Below are 24,894 nucleotides of genomic sequence, written 5' to 3'. Positions count from 1 at the left end.
ATGGTGTCATGACTCCTTTTATACTGTCCCACAGAATGACAAATCCAGCCTCAGGGAAGGCAGCAAGTAAGGCTGAGACTCCAAGTGGGTAGGAGGCACAGGCCCAGAATCTTTGGTAAGGCGTGAGCTGGAACTGGGCTGAGAGCTGGGCTTGGGCCTGGGCAGGCTCTGTTCTCTGGCCCAGCGGCTGCCCTTGGTCTACGTGAGGCCCAGGACGGCCTGGAGCTCTTGGGCCTTGTCAGCAGGCAGCGAGCCCAGTGCCGAATAGAAGCTGTCGGAGTGCTGTTTGGCCAAGAATGTCAGGAGCAGCAGCAGTGCCGCCTTGGTGTCTGGGTGGAGGGTGAGAAGGGAGAAATCTGGGGAGGGCTGGCCACCACCTCTAGCTGCCCCAGGCCCCCTGAGCCCTGCTCCCCCCACCCCATCCCCCAGCCCTGCCCATGACTGCCACTCTCACCTGCTGGGATCTTGTTCTCAGCCAGAATGAGGCTACAAATGCGCAAGAGCTCGGGAGCCACATCTACAACCTGTGGGCAAAAAAGGATCGGCTCAGGGCAGACCTCCCCACCCCAACCCCCGCCAGGCCCCAGCACCAGGGTGGGTGGTAGGCGCCTAGGAGAGGCAGTCTCCCACCTGGGTCACTTGAGCTTGACACTGATTCACAGACATCTCAAGCAACTGTGAAACGTGAGAAGGACCCAAGTAACAGAGTGGTAGTAGTTTTCTTCTTTTTCTTTTCTTTTAGAGAGGATGGGATTGTGGCCAAAGATATTTGACATCGTGGCCTCGGGACTGAAAGAAGCCCAGACACCCAAGAGCACCAACAACACAGAAGTCTCCAAAGGTGATGGACACAGGAGCACTGGGACAAGTCCAAAGCCAGCTACTTGGTGCAGACAAACCTCACTCTGAGAGAGCCGTGGTATAGGAAATCAGCCTAGGAAAGCTGTGAGTTCTGGCTCAGACCAGAGAGAGGAAATGGAGCCTCCCTGAGGAAAAATGATACGTGGGAGTTCTCTTGTGGCACAGTAGGTTAAGGATCTGGCACTGGCACTGCAGCAGCTTCAGTCACTGCTGTGATGTGGGTTCAATCCCTGGCTCGGGAACTTCCACTTGCCACAGTGTGGCCAAAAAAAAAAAAAAATGATACATGGCAAGAGGGTGCCCCTCCTTTCCCACTATAGGCCTGGCTGCCCATCCCTGAAGATCAACAAGAAAGCAGAGATTAGCAGCTTAAACTGATGTCAGCTCTGCCCGCCACTGAGACTGGAGCATCGAGCACCCCAGCACTGGGGTTACCTGGTCAGGGCTGCTCTGATGCAGGAAGCTGAAGAGATGTCCTATGGTGACCCACTCCTCCAAGTCCTCCTTCAGTGGCAGGGCATGCAGCAGAGCAGCCAGCACCTGGACACAGATGACTTTGGCCCCTTGCCCTGCACCCTCCACACCCACCTCAGCACCCTGGTCCTGGTGGACACCTCCACCCCTCACCTGGGGCTCCGGTTTCCTTGTGGGACTGGCCATCAGCAGGCGGGCAAGTGCCCCACAGATGTTGTCGTGGACACGATCATGGCGCTCCCGCGCCAGCAGGGGCAAGAGGAGCCCCAGCAGCTTGGGGAAGTGTCTGGTCCACAGTCAAGGAACAGGCGCACAGCAGACTGTTCCCATCCTGAGCCTCAGGGACACCCTCCCAACTCCACCCAGGCCCCCTTCTGCAAGCTAAGGATACTCCTGGGCAGGGCGGCCCCCGTGCTCTGCCAGCACGCCCAGCCCGAAGATGGCATTGCTCCGCACCTCGGGGTCTGTCTCCCGGGCGGTGCTCAGCAGCGCAGGGAACAGCCGGGACACAAACTGGGCCGAGGCGGCACCCAGGCCCTGGATGGACTCAGCCAGCGTCCCCACCGCAAAGGACTTCTCTGCCACTGTGCAGCCCTGTTTCTGGTGGGGGGAGAAGTGCAAGTCAGCCTGGGACTGGGACGGAGTATGGGAATGGGTACAGGACACACTGGCAGAGTGGGGTTCAAAGCCAGAGGACAGAGCACTCACTGTCTTGCAGAGCAGTAACGGCAGGAAGCCAGCAAAGAAGGGGGCAAAGGCATCCCCGCCAGCCGCAGCTGCCAGGGCAGGGATGGCCTCGCCAGCGTGCTCCAGCAACATGGCGTCGTATTCAGCCTGCGGGTGGGAGCACCAGGGTCACCTCTGCAGGGCGGCACCTCCCAACCCTGCTCCTTTGCAGCCCCAGGAAGCCTTCTTTGAACCCCCACTGCCTGGTGGGAGCAGGGTTGGTCACTCGGAGCCACTGCCAATCTTTTAGCCACCCTGGTGGCCCCAGGCCAAGCCCAAGTGCACTGTCTACCCTGCCCTGTGGAGACGGCCTGGTCCCCATAGCTCTCACCTGGTCCTCTTCCTCCTCCTCGTCCGCATCCTGACAGGCTGTCTGTGGGAGGGAGGAGCTCAGCTCAGTGTGGGCTCCCCTGCCCCTTCTTTCCTCTGGGTGGATGGAGGCGGGATCTGGACTGCCAGCATCTGGCCAGCCCCGCCTGGGGCCAGGCCACCTCCTCACCCTGCAGCCTGCAGCCCTGCTCACCTTCCTCTGCAGCACGGCCTTGAGCATGTGGCAGAGCTCCGCAAGCCGCCCAGGGGGCTGCAGAGCCAGGTTCCCGCAGCCACGAAGCACCGCTGTCAGGGCCTCCAGCACAGCCATCACCACCTGGCGCTCCTGCTCCCCGTTCACTGCCTGCATGTAGGATGGCACCACCCGGGCCAGGGCAGCCTGCAGAGCTGGGGACACGATTGGCTGAAAGCCTGGTCAGGCCCTGCCCTCTTCCACCTACCCCCTGCTTCCAGGAACCCCAGCCTGGCCCTGGCTCCCCTTCTCACCAGCAGCGTTGGGTTCCGAGGGGCAGCTCTGACAGGCTTTGTGCAGCGCACAGCAGAACTGACCCAGGGCTTCGTGGGCTGCCTTTCGCACGTTCAGGTGAGGACACTGTGGCAGAAGGAGAGGCAGGACGTGCATGCTACATGCAGGGCCAACGTGCCTGGAGCCCTTGACCCCATCCCCTCCACCCAGTGGTCCACTCACCTCCAGCAGTTTGAACACTTCTTCAAAGACAGTCTCCATGTAGGGAAGGAAGGCCACACTGTGGACAGACACACGGCCATGAGGAAGGGGCTCCCAAGGGGGGGTTGCCGGTTCCAGTGTGTGGGGGGATGCTCACCTGGCATTCACAGAGATCTCCCCCAAGGCAGCACAGGTGTCTTCCTTCTCATCGAAGAAGGCGTTTTCCACGCTGTACCTAAATCGAGGTGGGGAGGCAGCAGCCATCAGACGCCAGTGGAAGCATGGCTGGCCCCAGGCCCTTATCTGAGCCAGGACCTCTCCACCCCCCCCCAACCAGAATGCCACCCTCCGCACCCTGAGATCTCTGAGTCCTCCTCCTCGTCCTCGTCCATGAGCTCCTCCTCTTCTTCCCCATCGCTCTCGTCATCAAACAGAAGGAAGGCACTGTTTCCGTCGTACTGAGGCTGGAATGGGGAGGCACACCCGGCCTTTGGCTCCACTGGGCCCAGGACAGTGATCCTATCCCAGGGCTAGCCTTCCCCAGCTGGTCCAGCCCACCCACTCCCCACTCACCACAATGCCCTCAGCGGAACGCAGGGACGACAGCATGAGTGTGGTGATTTGTGGCAAGTGGGGAGCCAGGCTCTCACCCATCAGCCCCGATAAGGCTGCAAACAGGCTGTACCTAGCGAGAGCAGGTGGAAGCTGTACAGTCCTGCCTGCTCTAGCCAGACAGGATGGGGGGCCCGGGGACCCACCATCTAGAACCAGAGGGCTGGAGTCTGGGTGGGGCAGGGTGAGGGCTCACTCACGTGCAGCGCCGCAAGTCAGGGTCGTCTACCTGGTCACACAGGCCCAGCCCCAACTGGCAGCATTCCTCAGCCAGAGGTCTCATGGGCTCCCCCACTGCTCGAACCAGCACCCCAAGTGTCTCTGTGGGAGCAAGGGCTTCGTTAGCCAGAATGTGGAGTTAGGCCAGAGGCAGGGCAGAGCTGAGGCCTGGGGAACCAGAGATGGCAACAGGGGGAAATCAGAAACCCTTCCAACTCCTATGTTGGGTGCAGACAGAAGGCAAGCACCGGGGCCGTCCTGGGCGCTCTCTGAATGCCAGGTGAGCATCAGCCCTTCCCCGGCACTGGGAAGCCTACCTGGGAGCCCCTCACTCACCCAGGCTCTGGATCCGCACAGGCTGAAGATCCTCGTGGCCTGTCAACAGGAACTCCCGCAGCTGCTCCATGATGGTGGGGAAGTAGGGCAGCACGGAGGCCTGGGCAGCAGTGGCTGCGGGATGGAAGCGATGGAAGCAAAGAATCAGAGCTGGAGGGTGAGCCAGGATCACCGGCCGTGGGCACCCTGGGTGAATGAACCCTGTGCCCCCGCCTCCTGCCTCCAACTCACCAATGGCCCCCAGGGCGCTCACAGCCAGCTCCTTGGCCCGGGGGCTGCTGGGTTTCCTCAGAGGCTGCAGCATACACTCCATAAGCTCCGGAAGGTAGGGCTGCACTTTAGGCCCTGTGGGAAAGGGCGCTCCTCTAACAACCAACCCAGGTCTCCTCCCTGCCTCCAGCCCTATCCTCCTGGTGGCCCCACCACACCCCTCTCCCCACCACAGGCAGTGGTTCAGCAAGACACACATCCTGCTGCCTGTGGCAAGACTACAGGCCCATCCCCTCCTTCACACCCCCAAATGCCATCACTACCTAGGTTCTCCACAAAGTTCTCCAGGGCATAGCAGGCCTTGGCCAGGTGATGTGTGTGCCCGGAAGGCACTGATTTCAGGTAGGTGAGGAGCAGCGGCATCACCTCCCCGGAATAGCTACTGATGTGGGGCTGGGGAAAAGAAAAAAGGGGCCGAGTCAACTCAGCCTCAGGGCACACACCCAAGTGCTGATGGAGGCAGGGATGCCTGAGGAGATGAAGCTGAAGGGGAGATGGTCACCAGAACGTGTGGGGACTCAAACGGTGGGGGCCCACATGTGCCTTGCTGACCTGTAGGTTCTCCGAGAACTGGCCCAGAGTGAAGAGTGCAGCATTGCGAACAACCAGGGATGGATCCTCCAGGCTCTTGCACACGATCTGCAGCAGTGGGGGCAGCAGTCTGGATGGGGCCAGACAAGAAGATGTGGTCTGAGGGGCAGGACCGAGACCTATATCCCCTGGGAAAACCCTGGCTTTCTGTTACCAGATAGTAAGCGCTGACCATTGGTGCCAAAGTCTGGGGCAGCCACTTATCCTCCAAACCAGAACACTTCTCAGAGGAGGAGGAGACTCTATTGATGATTACATTCCAACAACAAGCACGGACCAGCACGGCTGTGGGCGGTGCGGTCCTCCTCCCCACAGCCTACCCTCCCTCCAGGATGGGGGAACAAACACCTCTGCCTGATGTGGTCGCCAGCTCCATCGGAGAGCACCGCCAGCACCAGGAGCCCAGCCTTGCGCTGGTAGGGGTTCTCGCTCCTCAAGGCCTCTTCCAGCATGGGCATCTAGGGGAGCAGATGGCACTCCCTGAAACCCCAGCACGAGCCTGTCTGTTCCTGCAGCAACAAGCCTTTCACAGTTACCAGGGCCCAAGCATCCTCAGCCTTGGGTGACTGGCAAACCCGGGGACAAGCACACCAGAAAGACAGAGCCACACTTACCAACAAGGGACAGAGCTTCTCAGGGGGCAAATGGAGTGCCAGCATGTCCACGACCTAGAAAAGAATGGGGAGACGTTGCTGGACTCCACCTTTGTCCTCAACGTCCCACAACCACCTAGCACACCTCCCCCCGGGCCCTGCCCCACATCCCACCTGTACAGCAAAGTGCTTGGGTGTCTCCCCCACCAGCCCAATCTCCAGCTCTTCCTCTTCTGAATCCTGGTCCTCAGGATCCAGCTGGCCCAGGGGGGGCTCAGCAGCCATGATGGGGAAAAGGGTGTGCAGCAAGGGTGGCAGGAGACGATTCTTCAGTAAAGCCTTAAGAGGGAGGGCAGAATAGTGACCCTGAAAATCTGTCCCCAAGATGGACTCACATTAAAAATTCCAGCCTTCCAGGCCACAGCGGGTCCAGCAAGAGATTCCCAATCTCCTAGCCAAGAGCTGGGGCTGACACCAAAATCAAAACATCTTAATGATAGTACTTCAGACATCCTAAGATGGACAGAAAGCCCCAGAGTAAGATATGAAGGATGGAGATGGGGTGGGGTGATATGTGTCAGAGGGCACTCACCTTGCTCTTCACTTTGACCAAGAATGTGAGGCAGCAGAGAATACGCACACGTATTGCGTCACCCAAGGCCACATTTTTAGCCACCTGCCCAGAGACCAACTCGAATCAGAAACAGACAAGGAAACTCTCATCAAAACAATCAGCAGGGACAGCACCAACCCCGGGCTCACCTCCAGGCAGAATGTGAGGACCTCTGAGAGGTGGGAGGTGATGATGGGCACCTCTGACTCCAGCAGTTCATCCAGGGCCTCCAAGGCCTCACAGGCCTTTGCCTGCCAGAGAGAGAAGTCACAAGGCTTCAGTGCTCTCCTCTGGTGAACGAGGAGGAACACTCCCGCCCTTTCCTTCCAACAGAGCTCCTACCGAACGCTCTCACCTCATCTACAGGGATCAAAGCCTGCACGGCCGTGATGAGCCTGGGCACCAACATCCGCGCAAGAGGCTGGAGAACACAGGACAAGCTGAATTACAGAAAGCACGATGCAGCCTAATCTCAAGCTCGAGGATCTGGCAGCCTCCTCGAAGCCTGGATGTAGGAGAAGCCCAGGCAAACCCACCCACAGGATCCCCTTTCAATTGTTAGGCAGGACAAAAACCAGAAAGAATCTGAAGTACCTCTGGGACTCGCAAGGGTGAGGACATGAAAGCCCAAGGACAGGGAGCCAGGGTAGGTGAGGGACCATATCTCACCACATCATCAGTGCCGAGATAAGGAGCCATGGTGGTCAGAGTGCGCAGGGAATAGAAGAGGAGCCCAGGAGAGCCCACCTCACCCAGGGTCTCATTCAGAAGCCGAAGAAGCTCCCGGTGGTGGGGTCGGAAGGCTTCAGGCCGGGAGGTTACCACCACACTTAGCAGCAAAAGCCCCATCTGCCCAGGAGAAACAGGAGTTGAGAGGGAAAAGCTTACATGGTCCATCCAGCCTCTAGGTCCCTTCCTCCCACCAACCATGCGCTGGTACCTCTCTCTCTGGGATGTGGGGGCTGTGGGTACTGTGCTGAAGAAGCTGCATGAGCTGAGGCCAGGCCTCCAGGCCTTCCTTTCGAAAAATGGTAGCTGAGAGCTGGGCCAGGCTAAGGCTCACAGAATGCCTGCAAAGGGAGAGATTCCCCACCCCTAATCACCCTCCAATACCCTCCCCTGCACACAATGGCCCTGCCTCCACCGGGTGGCCACAAGAGAAACCTCCAGATGTGGGCACAGGGTCTCTGCCAAATTGGAACACATAAGGCAGAAGCTCAAGGGGAAGCCAGCACCATGGTGGGTGTGCAATCTGGTGAGTTTGACATCACCCATACTGAATTTCAGTTCCATTCTTCGGACTCGGTTTTGACAAACAATCACAGCCCATGCTAAAGAACTTTCCTCCTTGGTCTAGAATTGTAGTCCCTGCCCCCCAAGATCCAGCCTAGAGCTGAAAAAGAAGGTAGAAACCTGAAGAAGGTCTCAGCCTGGAATCAGTTAGGACCCCGAGAGGGGGCTCTAGGCACTTACTCTGTCTCTCTTTGGAGGGCCGACAGGATCAGGGACTTGAGGCTGGAACACAAGTGGCAGGTGTTAGGAACCCAAGAGCCGCCTCAGCCTGGCCCCGCCCCGCCCCTGGCCCAGCCCACCTCTCCCGTTGCTCCACCACCAGCCGCCGCCAGCCAGTGCTCAGTCGTCTGCGGGTCAGCACAGCTGCGAACTGCCGGATCTGGGATGAGGAAGCAAGCATGTGAGGGTTCCGGCAGGGAGAAGCAGCAGGCATGTGAGGGTCGGAGCAGGAAGGCGCGGGACGCCGGGGGCTGGAGCTGGGGCTGGATAGGTAGCGTACTAAGGGCAGCTCAGCGGGAAGGGGCAGGAGCCTCACCTGAGGGTCGCCCGCCGAGGTCAGCAGGTCGCAGAGCGCGGGCAGGGCAGTGGGGTCCCGCAGAGCGGTCTGGAGCTGTTCGGTGGCCTGGGGAGAGCCTAGGGGTCAAGAGTCAGGCCGTTCCCGCAACCCTCCTCTCGCCCCGGCCCGGTCTGGTCCCGCCTGCCCCAGTACCCGCCGGATGCGGTCTGTGTCCGGCAGCAGCAGCTCCTGCAGTATCTGTTCTAGGCCGGCAGGCTCCATGGCAGCAGCTGAGCCGCCACTACCGGCCCGGGCGGGGGGAGGGACAGCACGTGGAGGCTCTATAACCCATTTCCGGCGGAAGGGGCGTTGCTCCGCGCCCCTCCCGTCGCCAAGGTGATTCAACTAGCTTCCCGCAGAGCTCCGGCTCCGCCACTTCCGTTGGGCTGAGCTCCGGCTGAGCCGCTGAAACAGGGCCCTGGTAAGGGAGGTTCCCCCAGCCGAGGGTTCCCAAGCTCCGTGGAGAATTCGAATCCCGTGCTTTCCGCTGCCGACCCGGCTTTCTATGAGACAGTGCCCTTAATGGCAAGGCACGCGTTTCGATATCCAGACCAAATCCTCCAACTACAGTATCCTTTTTCTTAATAAATTTTATTTTGGCATTGTAAAAAGAAAAATCAGGAGCAAAACTAAAGGCAACTTAAAAAGTTCAAATATATACTCCTTATATAATAGAGACTTATAATTTCCAGGCCCTCCCTGGGGAAGGAAGGCCCAAAGGGCAAAGGGGAAGACAACAAAGCCATCACACAACTCATTCACTCAGTCAGAAAAGATGACGGTAAGAGATCGATGGGGTATGAAGAAAGGGAAAGAAGAGCAATAGTTTTGCCACCCCAAACTCAGTCCATCTTGAGGTTAACATAGATATAACGGATGAACTTTAGGGAAGAAAAAAAGGAGATGGTGCCCAGCATGAGGAAGAAGACGTATCCAGTGAGTAAGGAGTAGCCAAAGAACTCTACCGTCTGTACTACCCCTGACATGTTGGAGCGCCGGGCATAGTAGAAAACTGAGTAGAGGAAGATGAAGAGCCCAGTGGAGCCAACACTCAGCACAGATCGCCACCACCAGCGGTAATCCTCCCCAGACAGCTGGAAGTAGGTGAGTGCGATGGAGATGCAAGCCCCCACACTCAGCAGGATGGCGAAGACGAAGAAGAGGATGCCATACAAAGTGTACTGCTCCCGACCCCACACTGTGGCAAAGATGTAGTACAGCTCCACAGAGATGGCACTGTGAAGAGAAGAGACGATACACAGCATTAAAGGGCTGTGTGTTGCCAGCAGTGGCCAGGCAAAAATCCAGCCACCACCCCTCCATGTTATTGGATCACTGTGGAAAGCAGGTCCACTCCACTCCCTACCCTGGAGTTTCTGGCTTGATGGCGATTCTTTTACCTATGATTAGCTGCTCTCATTTCAAGAACATCTTTAGTAGGTTGAGAACAGGTATCTTATCTGTTTTACTTTCCCATTGTATTTGCCTGGTACTGAGAGGCACTCAAACCGAATGAGTATTCGAATGGGCTTTAAGCTCCACATGGTGTCCCTAAAGTCAGAAATGAGGAAGATGGTTTAAGGAGCAATGTCTCTGGAAAGCTTTACAAGTGAGACAACCTCATATTTGAACTGACTGATTCAAGCTCAGTCCTGCTTAGAGAAAGGAGGAATCACTTAGTGATCTCTTAATGGTAATAGCCGAACTGGGGATTACTCCTGATACTGGGTTAGGGTATGGGGTGAGTAGGGAAGTTAAGGCCAAGAACCTGAGAGTGATGGCCATGGAATAAAGGGAGGATACCTGAAAGGCAGGAAGCCTCCAACAGTCATGTGGATGAGAGTAGACTTGTACCAGGGCTGGGGCGGGATTTCCCGAGCGATGTTCTTGGTGCGACAAGGTGCATCAAACAGGCTAGCATTGTTCTTCCCGAAGATGCCTCCAATGACAGTGAGGGGAAAGCCCACCAGCAGCCAAACCGTCAGAAGCAGCAGGATGGTGGTGGCTGGCAGAGCCTGTGTTGAACCATTGGCCCAGTGCACGGAGTTCACGACACTCCACGTCAGGAAGAAAGGCACTGCAGGGATGGTCCCCCAGAGGGAGGGTCAGCACTAGGAGCTGTATCCCTGGGAACACCTAATCAGACTAGATTTAAAGGCGTGAGGAATAAAACATCCTGCTCCCAGGCTGACTCCACCCTTCATGTCTTTTTGTTCCTTGGTCCTTAGCTTACCAACACCCCCCACCCTTATCCATTAAGGATCCAGGCAGCCATTACATAGATCAGAGAGTGACACAAATCCACCTGCCTCCAAGGCCTGTCCTGCTGTGGTGTTGCTGAGTCCTAGCATGAGACATTCCTTTGAATTAAGGCCCTGTTTTCAGAAAGCCCTGGTTCAGACACAGATGTGATAGAATATAAATCACTTAGGGTTGAAAACACAAAAGGTTCAGAATGCAAATTACTACTGCTTTGAGAGGACAAGCTGGCTTGGAAAGCTACAGTAGGGTAGCCCACTTCAAAAATAAAAAACTTGGGAGAAAAAAGGAATATCAAAAAATTAGACTGTTACTACAGGAATTCCCACTGTGGCACGAAGGGATTGGTGGTGTCTCTGTAGTACTAGGACTCAAGGTTCAATCCCCAGACTGGCACTGTGGGTTAAAAGGATCCGGTGTTGCTGCAGCTGTGATGCAGGTCACAACTGTGGCAGCTCAGGTCTGATCCCTTGCCCGGGAACTCTGTATGCCTTGGGGTGACCAAAAAAGAAAGGGGGGAAAAAAGTGTTATTATTCTCAAGTGTAACGGTTGAGAATACAGGCTCTAGAATTTGACTGCCAAGGGCTGAAACCTGATTCACTGCTTTTTAGGATAATCTCAGACAAGTTACCTAAAGTTCAATTTCCTCATCTGTGTAAAATAGAGACAATATGACCTACTTCATACAGTCAACGTGAGGATTAAATGAGATGAAGGCATGTCGAGAGCTTATCACGTTGCCTAGAACATTTTATGGGCTTAGTTTCTAACTGCAAAAAAAAAAAAAAAAAAAAAAAAAATTGCATTTTTGCCTTTTGAGTTTCTTGTTTCTTTTGCCTAATTTCCTTCCCTTAAAGCCTTACTGACTCTGTCAGGCTCCACAATGTGTTTGAAGTTCCTAAACTGGCCCACCAGGGAAAGGGCAGTCCTCACCAGAGAAGAGACTGGTGGTGAGAATGATGTTCCACACCCAACGCTCGCCTCCGATCTGCCGGTAGAAGTGGCTGGACACGTAGCCAGAGATGCAGCAAGTCAGGGCATACAGCAAGATGGCTGCTGAGTTAATGGCCCCGTGACGATGCACATTGAACATGCCTAGCAGCGCCATGACAATGATGCCTGCAGGTGGTAGTGGAAAGCCTGTGTTAGGTCTCTCCTATCCCTTTTCTGGCAATTTCAGAGGAATCACCCCCTTTCTCCCAGTCACAGGGCCTCCAGCAAAACCATATCCCCCAATTTTGTTGTCCAGAAAACCCACAGTAGAATCTAGCCCTCCTTGCTGGAGCCATCCCTCCCCTTAGGGCTGCTCCCCTCCTTGGACAGAAGAGAAGATCCGGAGATCTCTTCCGAACAAATCACCTACTTAGTTCTACCCCTTGGGAGACATCCCTGATTAATTTCTTTTATCACCTCACCAGTGCCAAGGGCCAGGAACTGGGCACCCACACCAAGCACAGCACAGAGCAGACCACGGTATGGAGGGAAGCGGAAGACATCTGTATGGATAATTTTCCAGCCATTGTCACCTTGTTCAAAGTCATCACCAGAACCTCCTGAGGTTGTCTCCTCATCCAAGTTGTAACGAGCCAGGTCATTCCGAAGTACACGCATGAGAATGACAGCCACAAAACCCACCAGTAAAAACACAAGCACCATGGAATTGATGATGGACAACCAATGGATTTCCAGCGTTCGGGGAAAGAAACCACCATCATCACCACGGCGCCTGTCACTCCGACGCTCGACTGAAGTCTCAGACCAGCGCACACTGTAGGTGTGGGTGAGGCCTAGGAACTCATCAGGCCGTAACCCATCTAAACTGTGGGGCTTGACGTCTCGCACTGAGACATTGGCAAATATAATTCGATCTCCGTGGAATTCTAGGTGGAAGTCCAAATGGGTCCAGAGTCCTATCTTGTGGCTGTGAGGCAGGAAGCCACTCTCCTCCATGTAGCCCACAAAGCCACGGATTGGTAAGTCGTCCACCACAAATTCAAAGTAATACAGTTCCTCAATGGCCTGGCGCAGCTGTTCCACCTACAAAGAACAAGTCAGGAATCAGACAAGGCCTCCCAAGGCATTGAGTTAGAGCTGTGTTTCAACCTCAGCACTACTGACATTTGGAGCTGGATAATTCTTTGTTGTGGAGGTTATCCTATGCATTGTAAAGTGCTCCAGCCCCAGCTTTTTCTCACTAGATGTTAATAACATCCTCCAGTAATGACAATCAAAATATCTCCAGATGTTGCCAGTGTCTCTTGGGAGACAAAACTGCCTCCTGTCCAGAATCACTGTGTTGGGAGTTTCTGTCATGGCTCAGTGGTTAACAAACCCAACTAGCATCCATGAGGATGCGGGTTTGATCCCTGGCCTTGCTCAGTGGGTTAAGGATCTGGTGTTACCATGAGCTGTGGTGTAGGTTGCAGATATTGCTTAGATCCTGTGTTGCTGTGTCTGTGGCATAGGCCAGCAGCTACAGCTCTGACCCCTAGCGTGGGAACCTCCATATGCAGTGAGTATAGCTGTAAAAAAACAAAAAAAAAACAAAAAAGAAAGAAAGAAAGAAAGAAAGAACCACTGTGTTAGACCCCAGTAAACTGGGATTCTCTGAAATGAACAAGTATTGACATGGTTAAGAACCAGAAAAAGGAGATGGGCAAGGCATAAGAAGGTCTGGAGTAGACCAAGGAAAAATTGAGATAGGAACTGCTGAAGAAAAAAGTATGCCAGGGAAAATTAGGTAGAGTGTAAAAGAGCCAGTTGGAAATGCCGAGAGGTAGGAGTGGGAAGACATGACTACATAGGAGTGATAGTTGGTACCCTACTACCAACAGAGAAGCTCTGAGTCTGGATCCCTGGGCACCAACATCAGCTCTGCAATTTACTATCCCTGTAGTCCTGAAAAAGTTACTATGTTTCTTTGTTAATCAAATGCAAATATACCATTTCCCCTGCCTGCCACAAGGGGTTGTAGTTATTATCAACTCGGCCCATTTCCACAAAGCTGCTTTGCAAACCGTAAAGGCACGTTATTAGTCCCTGGCAGGGAGGGCTAAGTTCTAGTCAATGTGGAGAGGCTGACCTGCGCGGAATTGAGCTGCATGTGGCATAGAATTCTCTTCTCCACATTCTCCCGAAAGCGGATCTCGTACAAAGACTCAGCCATTCGGTCCCCATCCAGCACTTCACCCAGGCTAAGGCTTTTGTGACGAATCTTCTCAGGACAGCATACTGGAAGCTGATAGTAGTGGTAAGTCTCCTGAGGGTTATGATAAGGTCCCACTTTGTTGACATACAGAATGACGGGGTCGCCGGCCTTGTAGTGTGTCACACCTTCCACCCCTGGCTCACGGCCTGTGCCCAGCAGCAGCAAGAGTGGCAACCACCGGCAGCTCCAACTTCGAAGGTGCCCTAGAACTGTCATCCTTAGGCAGCGGAACCTGTTTGGGGGAATCCTGCAGTTATCGGAACCAGGGTCAAACGACGCCCAATGGCTCCAATTCCTCCCCTTGGCCCTTCCGACCCTCCCTCAGGAGGCCACCTCCCCAACCGCCACACCACACCACGTCTCTAAACCGAACACTGGGCTCTGCCTCTGCTCCCTAGTCTTCTCAACCTGGGGTACCCCCTCTGCTAGCCCTTCTGCTCCGGACCTCCCCGCGCGCCCCAGCCCGTTTCCATGGCAACGCCACGCGGCCTCGCACCTTCCCGCCGCAGCCCCAGGGTGCTCTCCGCGCGGGAAGGGCTGGCCGAGGCGCCGCCAGCGGCCTCTGCCGCCCCGCAGCAGCCCTTGCGCTCTTGCCGGGGTCTCCCCCAGAGCGGCGCGCTAGCGGGGGCCTGGAGAGGACCCGACGACTGACCTCCACGGGGCTGGCCGCTGCAGTGCCTGATCGCAGCGGCTGCGATCACACCGCGAGACACCGCTCCCAGCTCACTTAAGGGTTCTGCAAGGAGCTTTCCACTGCCAGAGGCCGGGCCCGGCTCTGGAGCCCCCGCGAGGCTTGCCTAGCCTGTCGCTTGGCAGGGGGCCCTCCAGGCGATCGGAAGGGCAGCTCAGGACACGTCAGTCTTACCACTTCCGCCTTCACCCGCGGGGACCTCGGCCCCTTCCTGGAGCCAGCAGGGGGCCACGCCCCCCCCGCGGCCGTTGCTGTTCCAATCCTTCCCGCTTTCCCCGGGAGGGGGCTGCGGTTGAGAACTGGCTTTGGGGACACAGACGCCCCTTTTGGATAAGAGTCGCCGCCAAGCGGGCCGCCTGTTCCCGGCAAGGTTTGGGTTGGACGCCTGAGAACAGTTCCCGCAGCGCGCCCAGTGACTACCCAGGACACCGAGCCCGGGCGGCGGCTGCGCCCACACCTGGTGTACGTCCGAAGCATTTGCGGGCTCAACCAATGGGACTCGCCACCCACTGCTGAGGCCAAGCCCCGAGAGGCGGTTCAGGGCCCCCAGCCCGGGCGGGTGTGAGGCTTTGGGCGTCGCTATGCTAGGACAGCGAGGACACAGCCCATGAAAGGATCGCAGAGTCTGGATCTCACCTGACTATTGCTCTACCAACCGTCATGAGTGGCCTCTCGCCCCAAACCAAATATGTGATACATCTTCCGAAGACTGTACTGGAGCCATGATCTTTTAACGACCGTCCTGTGTCCAGCGATAGCTGAGCCTGGGCCAGGTCTGGTGTAGAAGCACGCAAAGAAATAGGATGTTTGCACTTTTACCCCGTGAGTTGGGCACCCTGACACTTAATGTAAATTGCAGGTAAAGAATCTCAACATGCTTTGATTTCTGTGTCTTTATTTTTATTTACCTGTGTGTATGTGTTTGAGCCTCGCTTAATTTTGTTTTTTGGGTTTGTTTGTTTTTGCTTTTTAGGGCCGCACCCGAGGCATATGGAGGTTCCCAGGCTATGGGTCTAATCGGAGCCTACACCACAGCCACAGCAACGCCAGATCCAGCAGTGTCTGCAACCTACACCACAGCTGACAGCAACGCCGGGTCCTTAACCCACTGAGCGAGGCCAGGGATGGAACCCGAAACCTCACACTTCCTAATCAGATTCGTTTCCGTTGCGCCAGGATGGGAACTCTGCCTTTCTTAATTTTGTATCGCAGATTACTCTGGAAAAGTTTACACTCATTTGTCAAGGGATCTGCCATTAGGCAAATTACCCTGGAGATCAAAACCCAGGACTGTGACTTCGTTTGGCCCCCTGGGAGCAACATGTCGGGAAGCTGACTTAGGGGTCCCTCTCCCTGAGTAAAGACAGCTACAAGTCTCGAGTTGCTTATGGCTTGAAAAGTCCTTCATTTACTCACTTCAGCCCTCCTCTCCACAGGAGGAGGTTCAGATCCTGGAAGTAGGAGACTAAGATTTTTGGACAAAGAATTTTGTAATTAGAAAAGTAAGCTAGAGTGGCTTTGGGATAGTCTTGTATATGACAATCATCTGGTCTCTAAACCTGGGCCTCTTTCACAATTAACCACACCGCCCCACCCCCACCCCACCGCTAAAATCAGTGCCACCAAGGTTCCTCTGCTTTTCTCTCAAATATCTTCGAAATTGCTCTCCATGCTGCCTAGGTTCTGGCCCCATGCCCTCACTTAAAATATGACAACCATCTTGCTAGCCTCTTAGTCACCTCTCCCCTTGGATCCATTTTCCACACTGCTGCTGTAAGGATTTTTTTTCTTTTTTAATCTTAAGGATGTCCTATTTCCTGCAGCAGTGATTCTTTTTTTTTTTTTTAATACAAGTTTTAAATGTTACTTTCCATATGCAGTTATTACAAAATATTGGCTATATTTCCCATGTTGTGCAATACATCCTTGAGCCTATCTTACACCCAATAGTTTGTACCTTGCATTCTCCCCCTATATCGCCACCCCCACACACTCACCCCCTCCCCATATCCACTAGCTTATTCTCTTATACCTGTGAGTCTGCTTTTGTGTTATATAAATAGTTTGCAATAGTGGTTTTTAAATCCTGTTGTGCATCATACATATTCAACTAGAAACATTAAAAACAGGTGCTTGGGTTCCACCAAATCAGGATCTTGGGGAAGGAGGGGACTGGGCATCTATTTTTTAACAAGCTATGATTTTGATGCACACCAGAATTTAACTATGAGTAATATAGGAGTCCAGAAAGTTTGGCATATTAGCCCTCCCAGACATGGATCTAAATTACTTCTCTGGATACCTTTCCCTCTGGAACCCCATCCAGTTTTAAATTGAAACCTTTTTTTTTTTTTTTTAAATGGCTGCACCCAGGAGCTCCCGTCGTGGCTCATTGGTTAACGAATCTGACTAGGAACCATGAGGTTTTAGGTTCACTCCCTGGCCTTGCTCAATGGGTTAAGGATCCCGAGTTGCCATAAGCTGTGGTGTGGGTCGCAGACGCGACTCAGATCCCACGTTGCTGTGGCTCTGGCGTAGGCCCCCTAGCCTGAGAACCTCCATATGCCACAGGAGCGGCCCTAGAAAAGGCAAAAAGACAAAAACAAACAAACAAAAATAAATGGCTGCACCCAGGAGTTCCTGTCGTGGCGCATCGGAAACAAATCTGACTAGGAACCATGAGGTTGCATGTTTGATCCCTGGCCTCACTCAGTGGGTTAAGGATCTGGCATTGCTGTGAGCTGTAGTGTAGGTCGCATACATGGCTCAGATCTGGTGTGGCTGTGGCTGTGATGTAGGCTGGCAGCTGTAGCTCCAGTTGGATCCCTAGCCTGGGAACCTCCATGTGCCTTGGGTGAGGCCCTAAAAAAGCAAAAAGCAAAAAAAAAAATATATATATATATGTGTGTGTGTGTGTGTGTGTATAAAATAAAATGGCTGCACCCCCAGCATATGGAAGTTCCCAGGCCAGGGATCAAATGTGAGCCGCAGCTTCGACCTATGCCTCAGCTGCAGCAGTGCCAGACCCATCAATCCATGGGATCAAAATCTCCATAGTGACCCAAATGGGATTCTTAACCCATTTTGCTACAGCAGAAACTCCTCAAATTGAAATCTTTTTTTTTTTTTTTTTTTTGCTTTTTGGGGCTGTACTAGCGGCATATAGAGATTCCCAGGCTAGAGGTCTAATTGGAGCTGCAGCTGCCGGCCTATACCACAGCCACAGCCAAACCTGATCTGAGCCATGTCTGCAACCTACAGCACGGCTCATGGCAACGCCGATCCTTGACTCACTGAGAGAGGCCAGGGATCGAACCCGAAACCTCATGGTTCCTAGTCAGATTCGTTTAACCACTGTGCCACGATGGGAACTCCCTCAAATTGCAATCTTGACTGTCCTGTCCTCTCAAGCTTGCAAGCTTTATAGAGTTCCTTCTGCCTAGGCTGTCCAGTCTACCATTCCCTACTCACCTGCCTGGATACTTCTTTTGAACTGTGCAAATGCCACCTTCTCTATAAAGCCTCCCCTTAGAAAGCTCCTTCCAGGCTTTATTTACAGACTTTATCTGGTCATACTTTTTTTTTTTTTTTCTTTTTTTGTCTTTTTCCCATTTCTTGGGCCGCTCCCTCGGCATATGGAGGTTCCCAGGCTAGGAGTCTAATCGGAGCTGTAGCCGCTGGCCTACGCCAGAGCCACAGCAACTCGGGATCCGAGCCGCGTCTGCAACCTACACCACAGCTCACGGCAACGCCGGATCGTTAACCCACTGAGCAAGGGCAGGGACCGAACCCGAAACCTCATGGTTCCTAGTCGGATTCGTTAAGCACTGCGCCACGACGGGAACTCCAGTCATACTATTTTTTTTAACTTCTTATGTCTGTCTCCCTTGCTAATTTCTAAGTCCTTAGAGGAGGACTATAATTTATTCATCTTGGGATCCTTTGGATCTAATAGTGCTTTTGTATAAGAGGCAGCTTAATACACATTCCTTGAATGGACTGTTTATCTGCTGTACATGATGAGAACAGAGCTGCCAGCAGAGCTATCCGGGGGAGCAGAAGACAGGCAGGGCTGGGTGGGCCTCCTTACCACAGTGTGCCCTGGACAACTGCTCACCTTGAAAGATTGAAGATGTAGATCTGGCTTCCAACAGGACTTCAGAACCATCCTGCCAGCAGGATCAGTTTGTCAGTAAATGGGAATTTACCAGTAGCCTATGGCATAATCTGTTGGAGTTTGTTTTTTGTTTTGGAGGATGGAATGTAAAAGAAATCTGATTCTTCCCTATTTTCTTCTGTGTGCCAGCTCACCCTCCCAAAAATCTTAAAACTAGATAACCCCTCTGACCACAACCTTTTGTGCTCTGTCATTCCCACCAAGCGTGTTCTGGTTCACTGAGACCTGCAACCCCTTCCCCTGCCCTTTGGCCTTTTTCTAGCTTTCCTAACCCACACAGCTTAGAGTCTACATTTCATCATTTCAGCCACATTCTTGCCTGTGCTCTTTTTTGTTTTTTCAGCCACCTCTCGGCATATGGAGCTCCTGGGCCAGGGATCACATCCGAGCCGCAGTTGCGACCAGTACTGGATCCTTAACCCACTGTGTTGGGCATCAAACCTGTGTCTCATCAAACCCAGAGACACTGCTGATCCCCTTCCACCACAGCAGGAACTCTTCTTGCCTATGTTCTTGATGCCTCTCTCCTGTTATTCTTTCACTATAGCTGCCAAGTGAAACCTTAATCTTGGATCAATTCGTATGTCAACATTCAGCACCTATATTCAGGATGCTAAAGTAATCTTAACACTCTATATGTTAGTATTGTGTGTCTGTTGGGAATTCCCTGGTAGCACAGTGGGTTAAGGATCTGGTGGTGTCACTGCTGTGGCTTGGGTCACTGCTGTGGCATGGGTTTGATCCCCTAGCCTGGGAACATATGCATGCTGCAGGCGCAACCAAAAAAAAAAAAAAAAAAAAAAAAAAAAGAAAAAAAAAAAAAAAAGGAGTTCCCGTCATGGCTCAGTGGTTAACGAATCCCAACTAGGAACCATGAGGTTGCGGGTTCAATCCCTGGCCTTGCTCAGCGGGTTAAGGATCTGGCATTGCCGTGAGCTGTGGTGTAGGTTGCAGATGCAGCTCGGATCCCTCATTGCTGTGGCTCTGGCGTAGGCGGGAGGCTACAGCTCCGATTGGACCCCTAGCCTGGGAACCTCCATATGCTGCGGGAATGGCCCAAGAAAAAGGCAAAATGACACACACAAAACCCAAAACCTTGTGTCTATTAATTGTGTTCTCCAATCTCAGTTGGTCCCTTAATACTGCCCAGTTACACCCATTTTCTAAATCAGTTCTCCCGTCTCCGCAAGCATTCTTCTCAAATTTCTGACTTCACCTCCCTCCTCTCATCACTTGGCCTGCCTTCTAGCCTAGTGGGAGAGGCAAGTAAGAAAAACAATTACAGACTACATTCGAAAAAGTTTTGGGGCTGTGGGAGCATGCAGGAGAGAGGAACATCTAATTTGGGCTTGCGCAGTCAGTAAAGGCTTCTTCAAGACAGTTCATCAGCTACATCCTGACGGGAGAGTAGGAGTTTGCCAGAACAGAGGGAACAATGAAAGAAAAGCAATTGTTTAGCTGGAGCATTGCATGTACGTTAAGAGATAAAACTGAAGAGGTAAACAGGATCAAATCTTGAAGCCACATAAAAGAATTTGGAGTTGATCCTGAGGAGAATGGGGAGGCACTGAATTTTTATGGGAATAAAATCAGCTTTATTCCTTGCACTTCAGGGCAAACAGTTTACTGGAGGGGAACAGAAGGCTTGCTGGAGAGATCAGTTAAAAAATAACAGGGTTTCCATGAGATCCTTAAGGGAGGATGTAAGAGTGAGGAAATAAGGCCTATGACAGAACCCTCGGGGTGTAGTTAAGGGATGGATGGTAGGGAAGGATCCAAAGGAACCTGAGGAATGGCTGGAGGGATGGAAGGAAAACTAAAGAGATAAAGGTCATGGAAGGCAAGATAAGATGCATTTCAAGGTTAAGAGGAGTCTGCATCACCATCCCTTTAGTCTGAGTGATCCTTGTAACCATCTTTACTCCTATAAAGGTATGGAAATGATGCTTTGTGATTTTGGTGCGTAGGCCTCTAAATGGTCATGAAATTTCCGCTTATTTTTTCTCTTGAAATTCAATGCTACTATGTGAGGGAACTCTCCTAGTCTAATGAATAAGGAGGCTGTGTGCAGAAACAAACCATCCTAGTTGAGATGATGCCACCAGACAAACCACCCGAGTCTAGCTCAATTTGTTTTTTTGTTTGTTTTCTTGTTTTGTTTTTTGTCTCTTTAGGGCCACATATGCAGCATATGGACGTTCCCAGGCTAGGGGTCCAATTTGAGCCACAGAAGCATGGGATCAGAGCCGCGTCTGCAACCTACACCACAGCAACACCAGATCCTTAACACACTGAGCAAGGCCAGGGATCAAACCCACGCCCTCATGGGTGCTAGTCAGGTTTGTTAACTGCTGAGCCATGGTGGGGACTCCTCAATTTGTTTTAAAAAAGAAAAAAAAAAAAAAAAAAAAAAAGGAGGCTGTTTTAAGCCACCCACCACCACACCCCACCCCTCACTAGCGGGGAAGAAATACATTTAATGTTACGACTCCTTAAAATATGCTTCTACAATATTTTAATTCTCTGTAGTATTTTCACACTTAGGTGTTTCTCATGCTTGATTAGAAATGCTAGTAACATAGGGTCTCTATTGGTCTTATTGGTTATTTTCTCCCAGCACTCAGCACACTGCCTGGCACATAGCAGGTGCTCAATAATCATGACTGGTTGAAAGGACCAGATCCATGGAGGGGGTTCTCACCAGATTACAAAGGTGCCTCCAGCGACAAATATGTTCCAAACTGCATTTCCTTCTCCAGCCTTGTGGCCAGTGGTGGATAGAAGATGGATTATGATGTGTGTGGAACATGGAACCTTGGGGAGTTCCGTAACCAAGAGAAAGAAGTAACAACAGCCAGTGGAGACAAAAAGAACCGCTTCTCTCTTCTTCCTCCTCCAAGTTCCTAGTGGCGAGCTGAGCCCAGCATCCCAAACTTGTGTGACTACACAGGCAAGCTTTTGGAGACTAACTTCATTTTGGCACCCTAGCCTTCAGCGGCTCAAGGTGTTGGCTTTCTGAGCAGACAGGAGGCTTTTCCGTAGCAAAGCTCCCTGGTCTCAGCAAGCCCGACATCATGGGGAAGGGAGACACCTTGGAATCAGCACCACCCGCCACAGCCTATCGCTCCGTCATGGAGGAGTATGGTTACGAAGTGGGCAAGGTCATTGGCAATGGCTCCTATGGAACAGTGTATGAAGCTTACTACACAAAGCAGAAGGTCATGGTGGCTGTCAAGATCATCTCAAAAAAGAAGGCCTCTGAGGACTATCTTAACAAGTTCCTGCCCCGTGAGATACAGGTTGGAAAGGGGGCTAGAAGAGGGAACAGGTACCAAGCTGCTCAAGGCTTCCCAGAAGGGGTATGGTTGGGAGCGGGTGGAGTCAACCGAATGACTCAGCGGGCAGCTAGCAAAATGACTTGATGTTAACTCCGTCTCTTTCCACCTCACCTCCAGGCTCTCAAAAAGGTAGAGTGCAAAGCACAGGTTTGCCCATAGGCCATCGGCCCTCTGGGGTTTGTTCCTGTTGCAAAGTTCCAAGAAAGTAGCCGTAGGAGAGTAGGAGAGGGCTGGGAGCACAGCCGGGGCTCTCCCTGCCTGTGTGTGATGGATCCCTCTCCCGGGGCAGGTGATGAAGGTCCTGCGGCACAAGTACCTCATCAACTTCTATCAGGCCATCGAGACCACGTCCCGAGTGTACATCATCCTGGAGCTGGCTCAGGGTGGTGACGTCCTTGAGTGGATCCAGCGCTACGGGGCCTGCTCTGAGCCCCTTGCTGGCAAGTGGTTCTCCCAGATGACCCTGGGCATTGCCTACCTGCACAGCAAGGGCATCGTGCACCGGTGAGGGCGCTGCCACCCCGACTGGGGCCTTTGGGCTCTCAAGGGGGTTTGATGCACATCTCCCATTTTCTGTCCTCTTTTTTCCTTCGCTTCTCCTCTCCCTGCAGTATCTACACCCATTCATCCACTTTATTTTAGTCACCTGGTCAAGAACATTTATTAAGTACCCACTGTGAGCACAGCACTTTATTAAAAGTGATGGTGAGCTCCTAGTGGTCCTCAGGCACCATCCTTTCTCCCCTGTGGGCTCTGCTCATAGCTCTGTGGCTTTCCTTCCTCTCTGCCCTGTGTCTTCATAATGGCATCTCTCTCCCCGCTTTGCCTCTCCTCACCTCTAGCCTCTGACCCCCGGCCCTTCAGCTCCGGGTCTAACGCTAAGCCCTCTCCTGACCCCCAGCCTTTCTGCTGCTGGTAGGGACTTAAAGTTGGAGAACCTGCTGCTGGACAAGCGGGAGAATGTGAAGATATCGGACTTTGGCTTCGCCAAGATGGTGCCTTCTAACCAGCCTGTGCGGAGTAGCCCTTCCTATCGCCAAATGAACTGCTTTAACCACCTCAGCCAGACCTACTGTGGCAGCTTTGCCTATGCCTGCCCGGAGATCTTGCTAGGCTTGCCCTACAACCCTTTCCTGTCTGACACCTGGAGCATGGGTGTCATCCTCTACACTCTAGTGGTCGCCCGTCTGCCCTTTGATGACACCAATCTCAAGAAGTTACTGAAAGAGACTCAGAAGGAGGTCACTTTTCCACCTAGCTATGCCATCTCCCAGGAGTGCAAGGTGCTGGCTCCCCCAGGAGGGCTAAGGCCTCAGGGGTGACCCACAGGGAGGGGCTACCAACCTAGGCCTCCCAACCCGAGGGAAGGCTGTCCTTTCAGAGCCATCGCACCCCCTTACCCTGCCCTAGAATAGTGGGAGGGCTCCAAGGGCCAACCCCTGGCATGTGGGTGATGAGCAGGTTTCAGCCTCTATCTCCTTAGGCCAGAAGGGGATTCTGAGAGGATTCCCCTCAAGGAACACTTCCTCCCCCTTCCCTCAAGGTGTGGGCTTTCTGAGCAGACAGGAGGCTTTTCAGGGTAAAGTCAGGGTCACACTCCTTTTCACCAGAGTGGTGTGATGGGCTATCCTGCTTCTTTCTTAGGTCCAGCTGCTCATTGCCTGTGTAGCACAATGGGGGGCCAGCTCAGCCAAGACCTCTCTCTCCCCTGCCCTAGAACCTGGTCCTCCAGACGCTACGCCAAGCCACCAAGCGTGCCACCATCCTGGACATCATCAAGGATCCCTGGGTGCTCAAGTTTCAGCCTGAGCAAGCCACCCATGAGATCAGGCTGCTCGAGGCCATGTGCCAGCCCCCCAGCACCACTCATCGTCACCAGTCCTTGGAAATTAGTACCTGAAAGTGGCTGAGGGAGGGAGGGGGTGGAGAGGGAGCAAAACAGGAGGGTCTGGGGCTAAAAATCTTTTATACCAAAAATAAATCTAATTGTGTTTTAGTTTCATCAGCTGGAGTCAAAGAACATTCATTCTTCAGGGAAACTTTAGCAGGGAACACCGCCAAGGGTAAGAGGTGGATTTCTGCTCCAAGCCTGAACCAGTCATTTTGACAAGGGTCAAGTCGACACTGTAATCTACACTGTAGCTCATATGGGGCTCATTGGGGGCGGCGCGGGCATGCTCAGAGGTTGCACCTGCTTTGGGGAAGCTTCATCATTCTGGCTGAGTACATGCTCATTATTTTATATCTCTGTGAGCTCTAAATGTTCAAGCAGTGGGGTGGAGGCCCTTGGTTGCTCTGCTTAGTCATGGCTCTGCCTGTGTATAGTCCAAAGGGACGGCACTGTTCCTTCTTTTATTTATCTATTATTATTTTTTTGTTTTGTAGGGCCACACAGCAGCATACGGAGGTTCCCAGGCTAGGGGTCAAATCAGAGCTGCAGCTGCCGGCTTACACCAGAGCAACGCCAGATCAGAGCCTCATCTGCAACCTGCACCACAGCTCACAGCAACGCCAGATCCTTTAACCTGCTGAGTGAGGCCAGGGATCGAACCCGTGTCCTCATGGATACTAGTCAGGTTTGTTACCACTGAGCCACAATGGGAACTCCTATCCCTTCTTTTAGAAATGGGTATCAAGGAGGTGGTTCCTTCCTCCTCCAAATGCCACCTTAACCACTACTGAAACAATCGCAGTGACTCATGGCCCATCTCATTATTGCTCCTACACATGCAAGTGACAGTTCACACCAAGCCTATTAACTATGCGTTCCAGAAAAGGGAAAGCTACTTGCCCCCCTCCCCCTTTCCTGTCCTTGAAAATAGGCTTTGTCAAAGGAAAATGGGTGGTAAATCATGGTGCTCTCTTGGCAGAGGCACGACTGGGTGAAAAGTGATGGGGGAGGACTCAGGGACAGAGCCACATGATTCTAGGATAAATAAGAGATGGCAGTTTCCTCACCCTCAGCACTTGGCAACTCTAGGACAAACCAGCTGGAAAGATGGAACAATATCTGCCTGGAACAGAGATTAAGATATTGGAAGCTCCCATTTGTTCTAGGTGCCAACTCCCCTTCAGTATG

At 53.0% G+C, this 24,894-nt stretch overlaps 3 protein-coding genes across 10 annotated transcripts; 1 reads left to right on the top strand and 2 right to left on the bottom strand.

Annotated features, from left to right (window-relative positions):
• On the bottom strand, nt 2-8,897 carry IPO4 (importin 4). The gene is made up of 30 exons (XM_013978187.2): nt 8,295-8,897; nt 8,121-8,207; nt 7,885-7,964; nt 7,766-7,807; nt 7,233-7,362; nt 6,962-7,141; nt 6,648-6,713; nt 6,442-6,543; nt 6,272-6,355; nt 5,854-6,018; nt 5,701-5,754; nt 5,435-5,544; nt 5,048-5,156; nt 4,759-4,888; nt 4,457-4,570; nt 4,226-4,339; nt 3,871-3,991; nt 3,632-3,743; nt 3,413-3,522; nt 3,216-3,293; nt 3,080-3,137; nt 2,878-2,983; nt 2,585-2,778; nt 2,393-2,434; nt 2,044-2,169; nt 1,727-1,935; nt 1,489-1,621; nt 1,297-1,401; nt 455-524; nt 2-329 (listed from the first exon to the last, which is right to left on the bottom strand). The coding sequence occupies exons 1-30, from the start codon at nt 8,361-8,363 to the stop codon at nt 199-201; spliced, it is 3,231 nt and encodes a 1,076-aa protein (XP_013833641.1). The 5' UTR covers nt 8,364-8,897; the 3' UTR covers nt 2-198.
• On the bottom strand, nt 8,714-14,770 carry TM9SF1 (transmembrane 9 superfamily member 1). Of its 4 annotated transcripts, none has more exons than XM_013978190.2 (6): nt 14,475-14,770; nt 13,484-13,841; nt 11,817-12,438; nt 11,335-11,520; nt 9,945-10,218; nt 8,714-9,377 (listed from the first exon to the last, which is right to left on the bottom strand). In XM_013978190.2, exons 2-6 carry the CDS (start codon nt 13,823-13,825, stop codon nt 8,984-8,986), a joined length of 1,818 nt encoding a protein of 605 aa, XP_013833644.1. In that variant the 5' UTR covers nt 13,826-13,841; nt 14,475-14,770; the 3' UTR covers nt 8,714-8,983. The 4 variants fall into 4 exon arrangements, with proteins under 4 accessions (XP_013833644.1, XP_013833643.1, XP_013833642.1 ...); XM_013978189.2 differs by having other exon boundaries at nt 14,262-14,739; XM_013978188.2 differs by lacking the exon at nt 14,475-14,770 and adding an exon at nt 14,106-14,265.
• On the top strand, nt 14,552-23,820 carry TSSK4 (testis specific serine kinase 4). 5 transcript variants are annotated; one of them, XM_013978156.2, is made up of 5 exons: nt 14,552-15,159; nt 21,237-21,776; nt 22,105-22,319; nt 22,717-23,098; nt 23,533-23,820. In XM_013978156.2, the coding sequence occupies exons 2-5, from the start codon at nt 21,552-21,554 to the stop codon at nt 23,713-23,715; spliced, it is 1,005 nt and encodes a 334-aa protein (XP_013833610.1). In that variant the 5' UTR covers nt 14,552-15,159; nt 21,237-21,551; the 3' UTR covers nt 23,716-23,820.

Source organism: Sus scrofa, chromosome 7 (assembly GCF_000003025.6).
Source record: "Sus scrofa isolate TJ Tabasco breed Duroc chromosome 7, Sscrofa11.1, whole genome shotgun sequence".
In the NCBI taxonomy this organism is placed as follows: Eukaryota; Metazoa; Chordata; class Mammalia; order Artiodactyla; family Suidae; genus Sus; species Sus scrofa.
The sequence above is the reverse complement of the archived record's forward strand: the minus strand, read 5'-3'. Positions and strand labels throughout refer to the sequence as shown.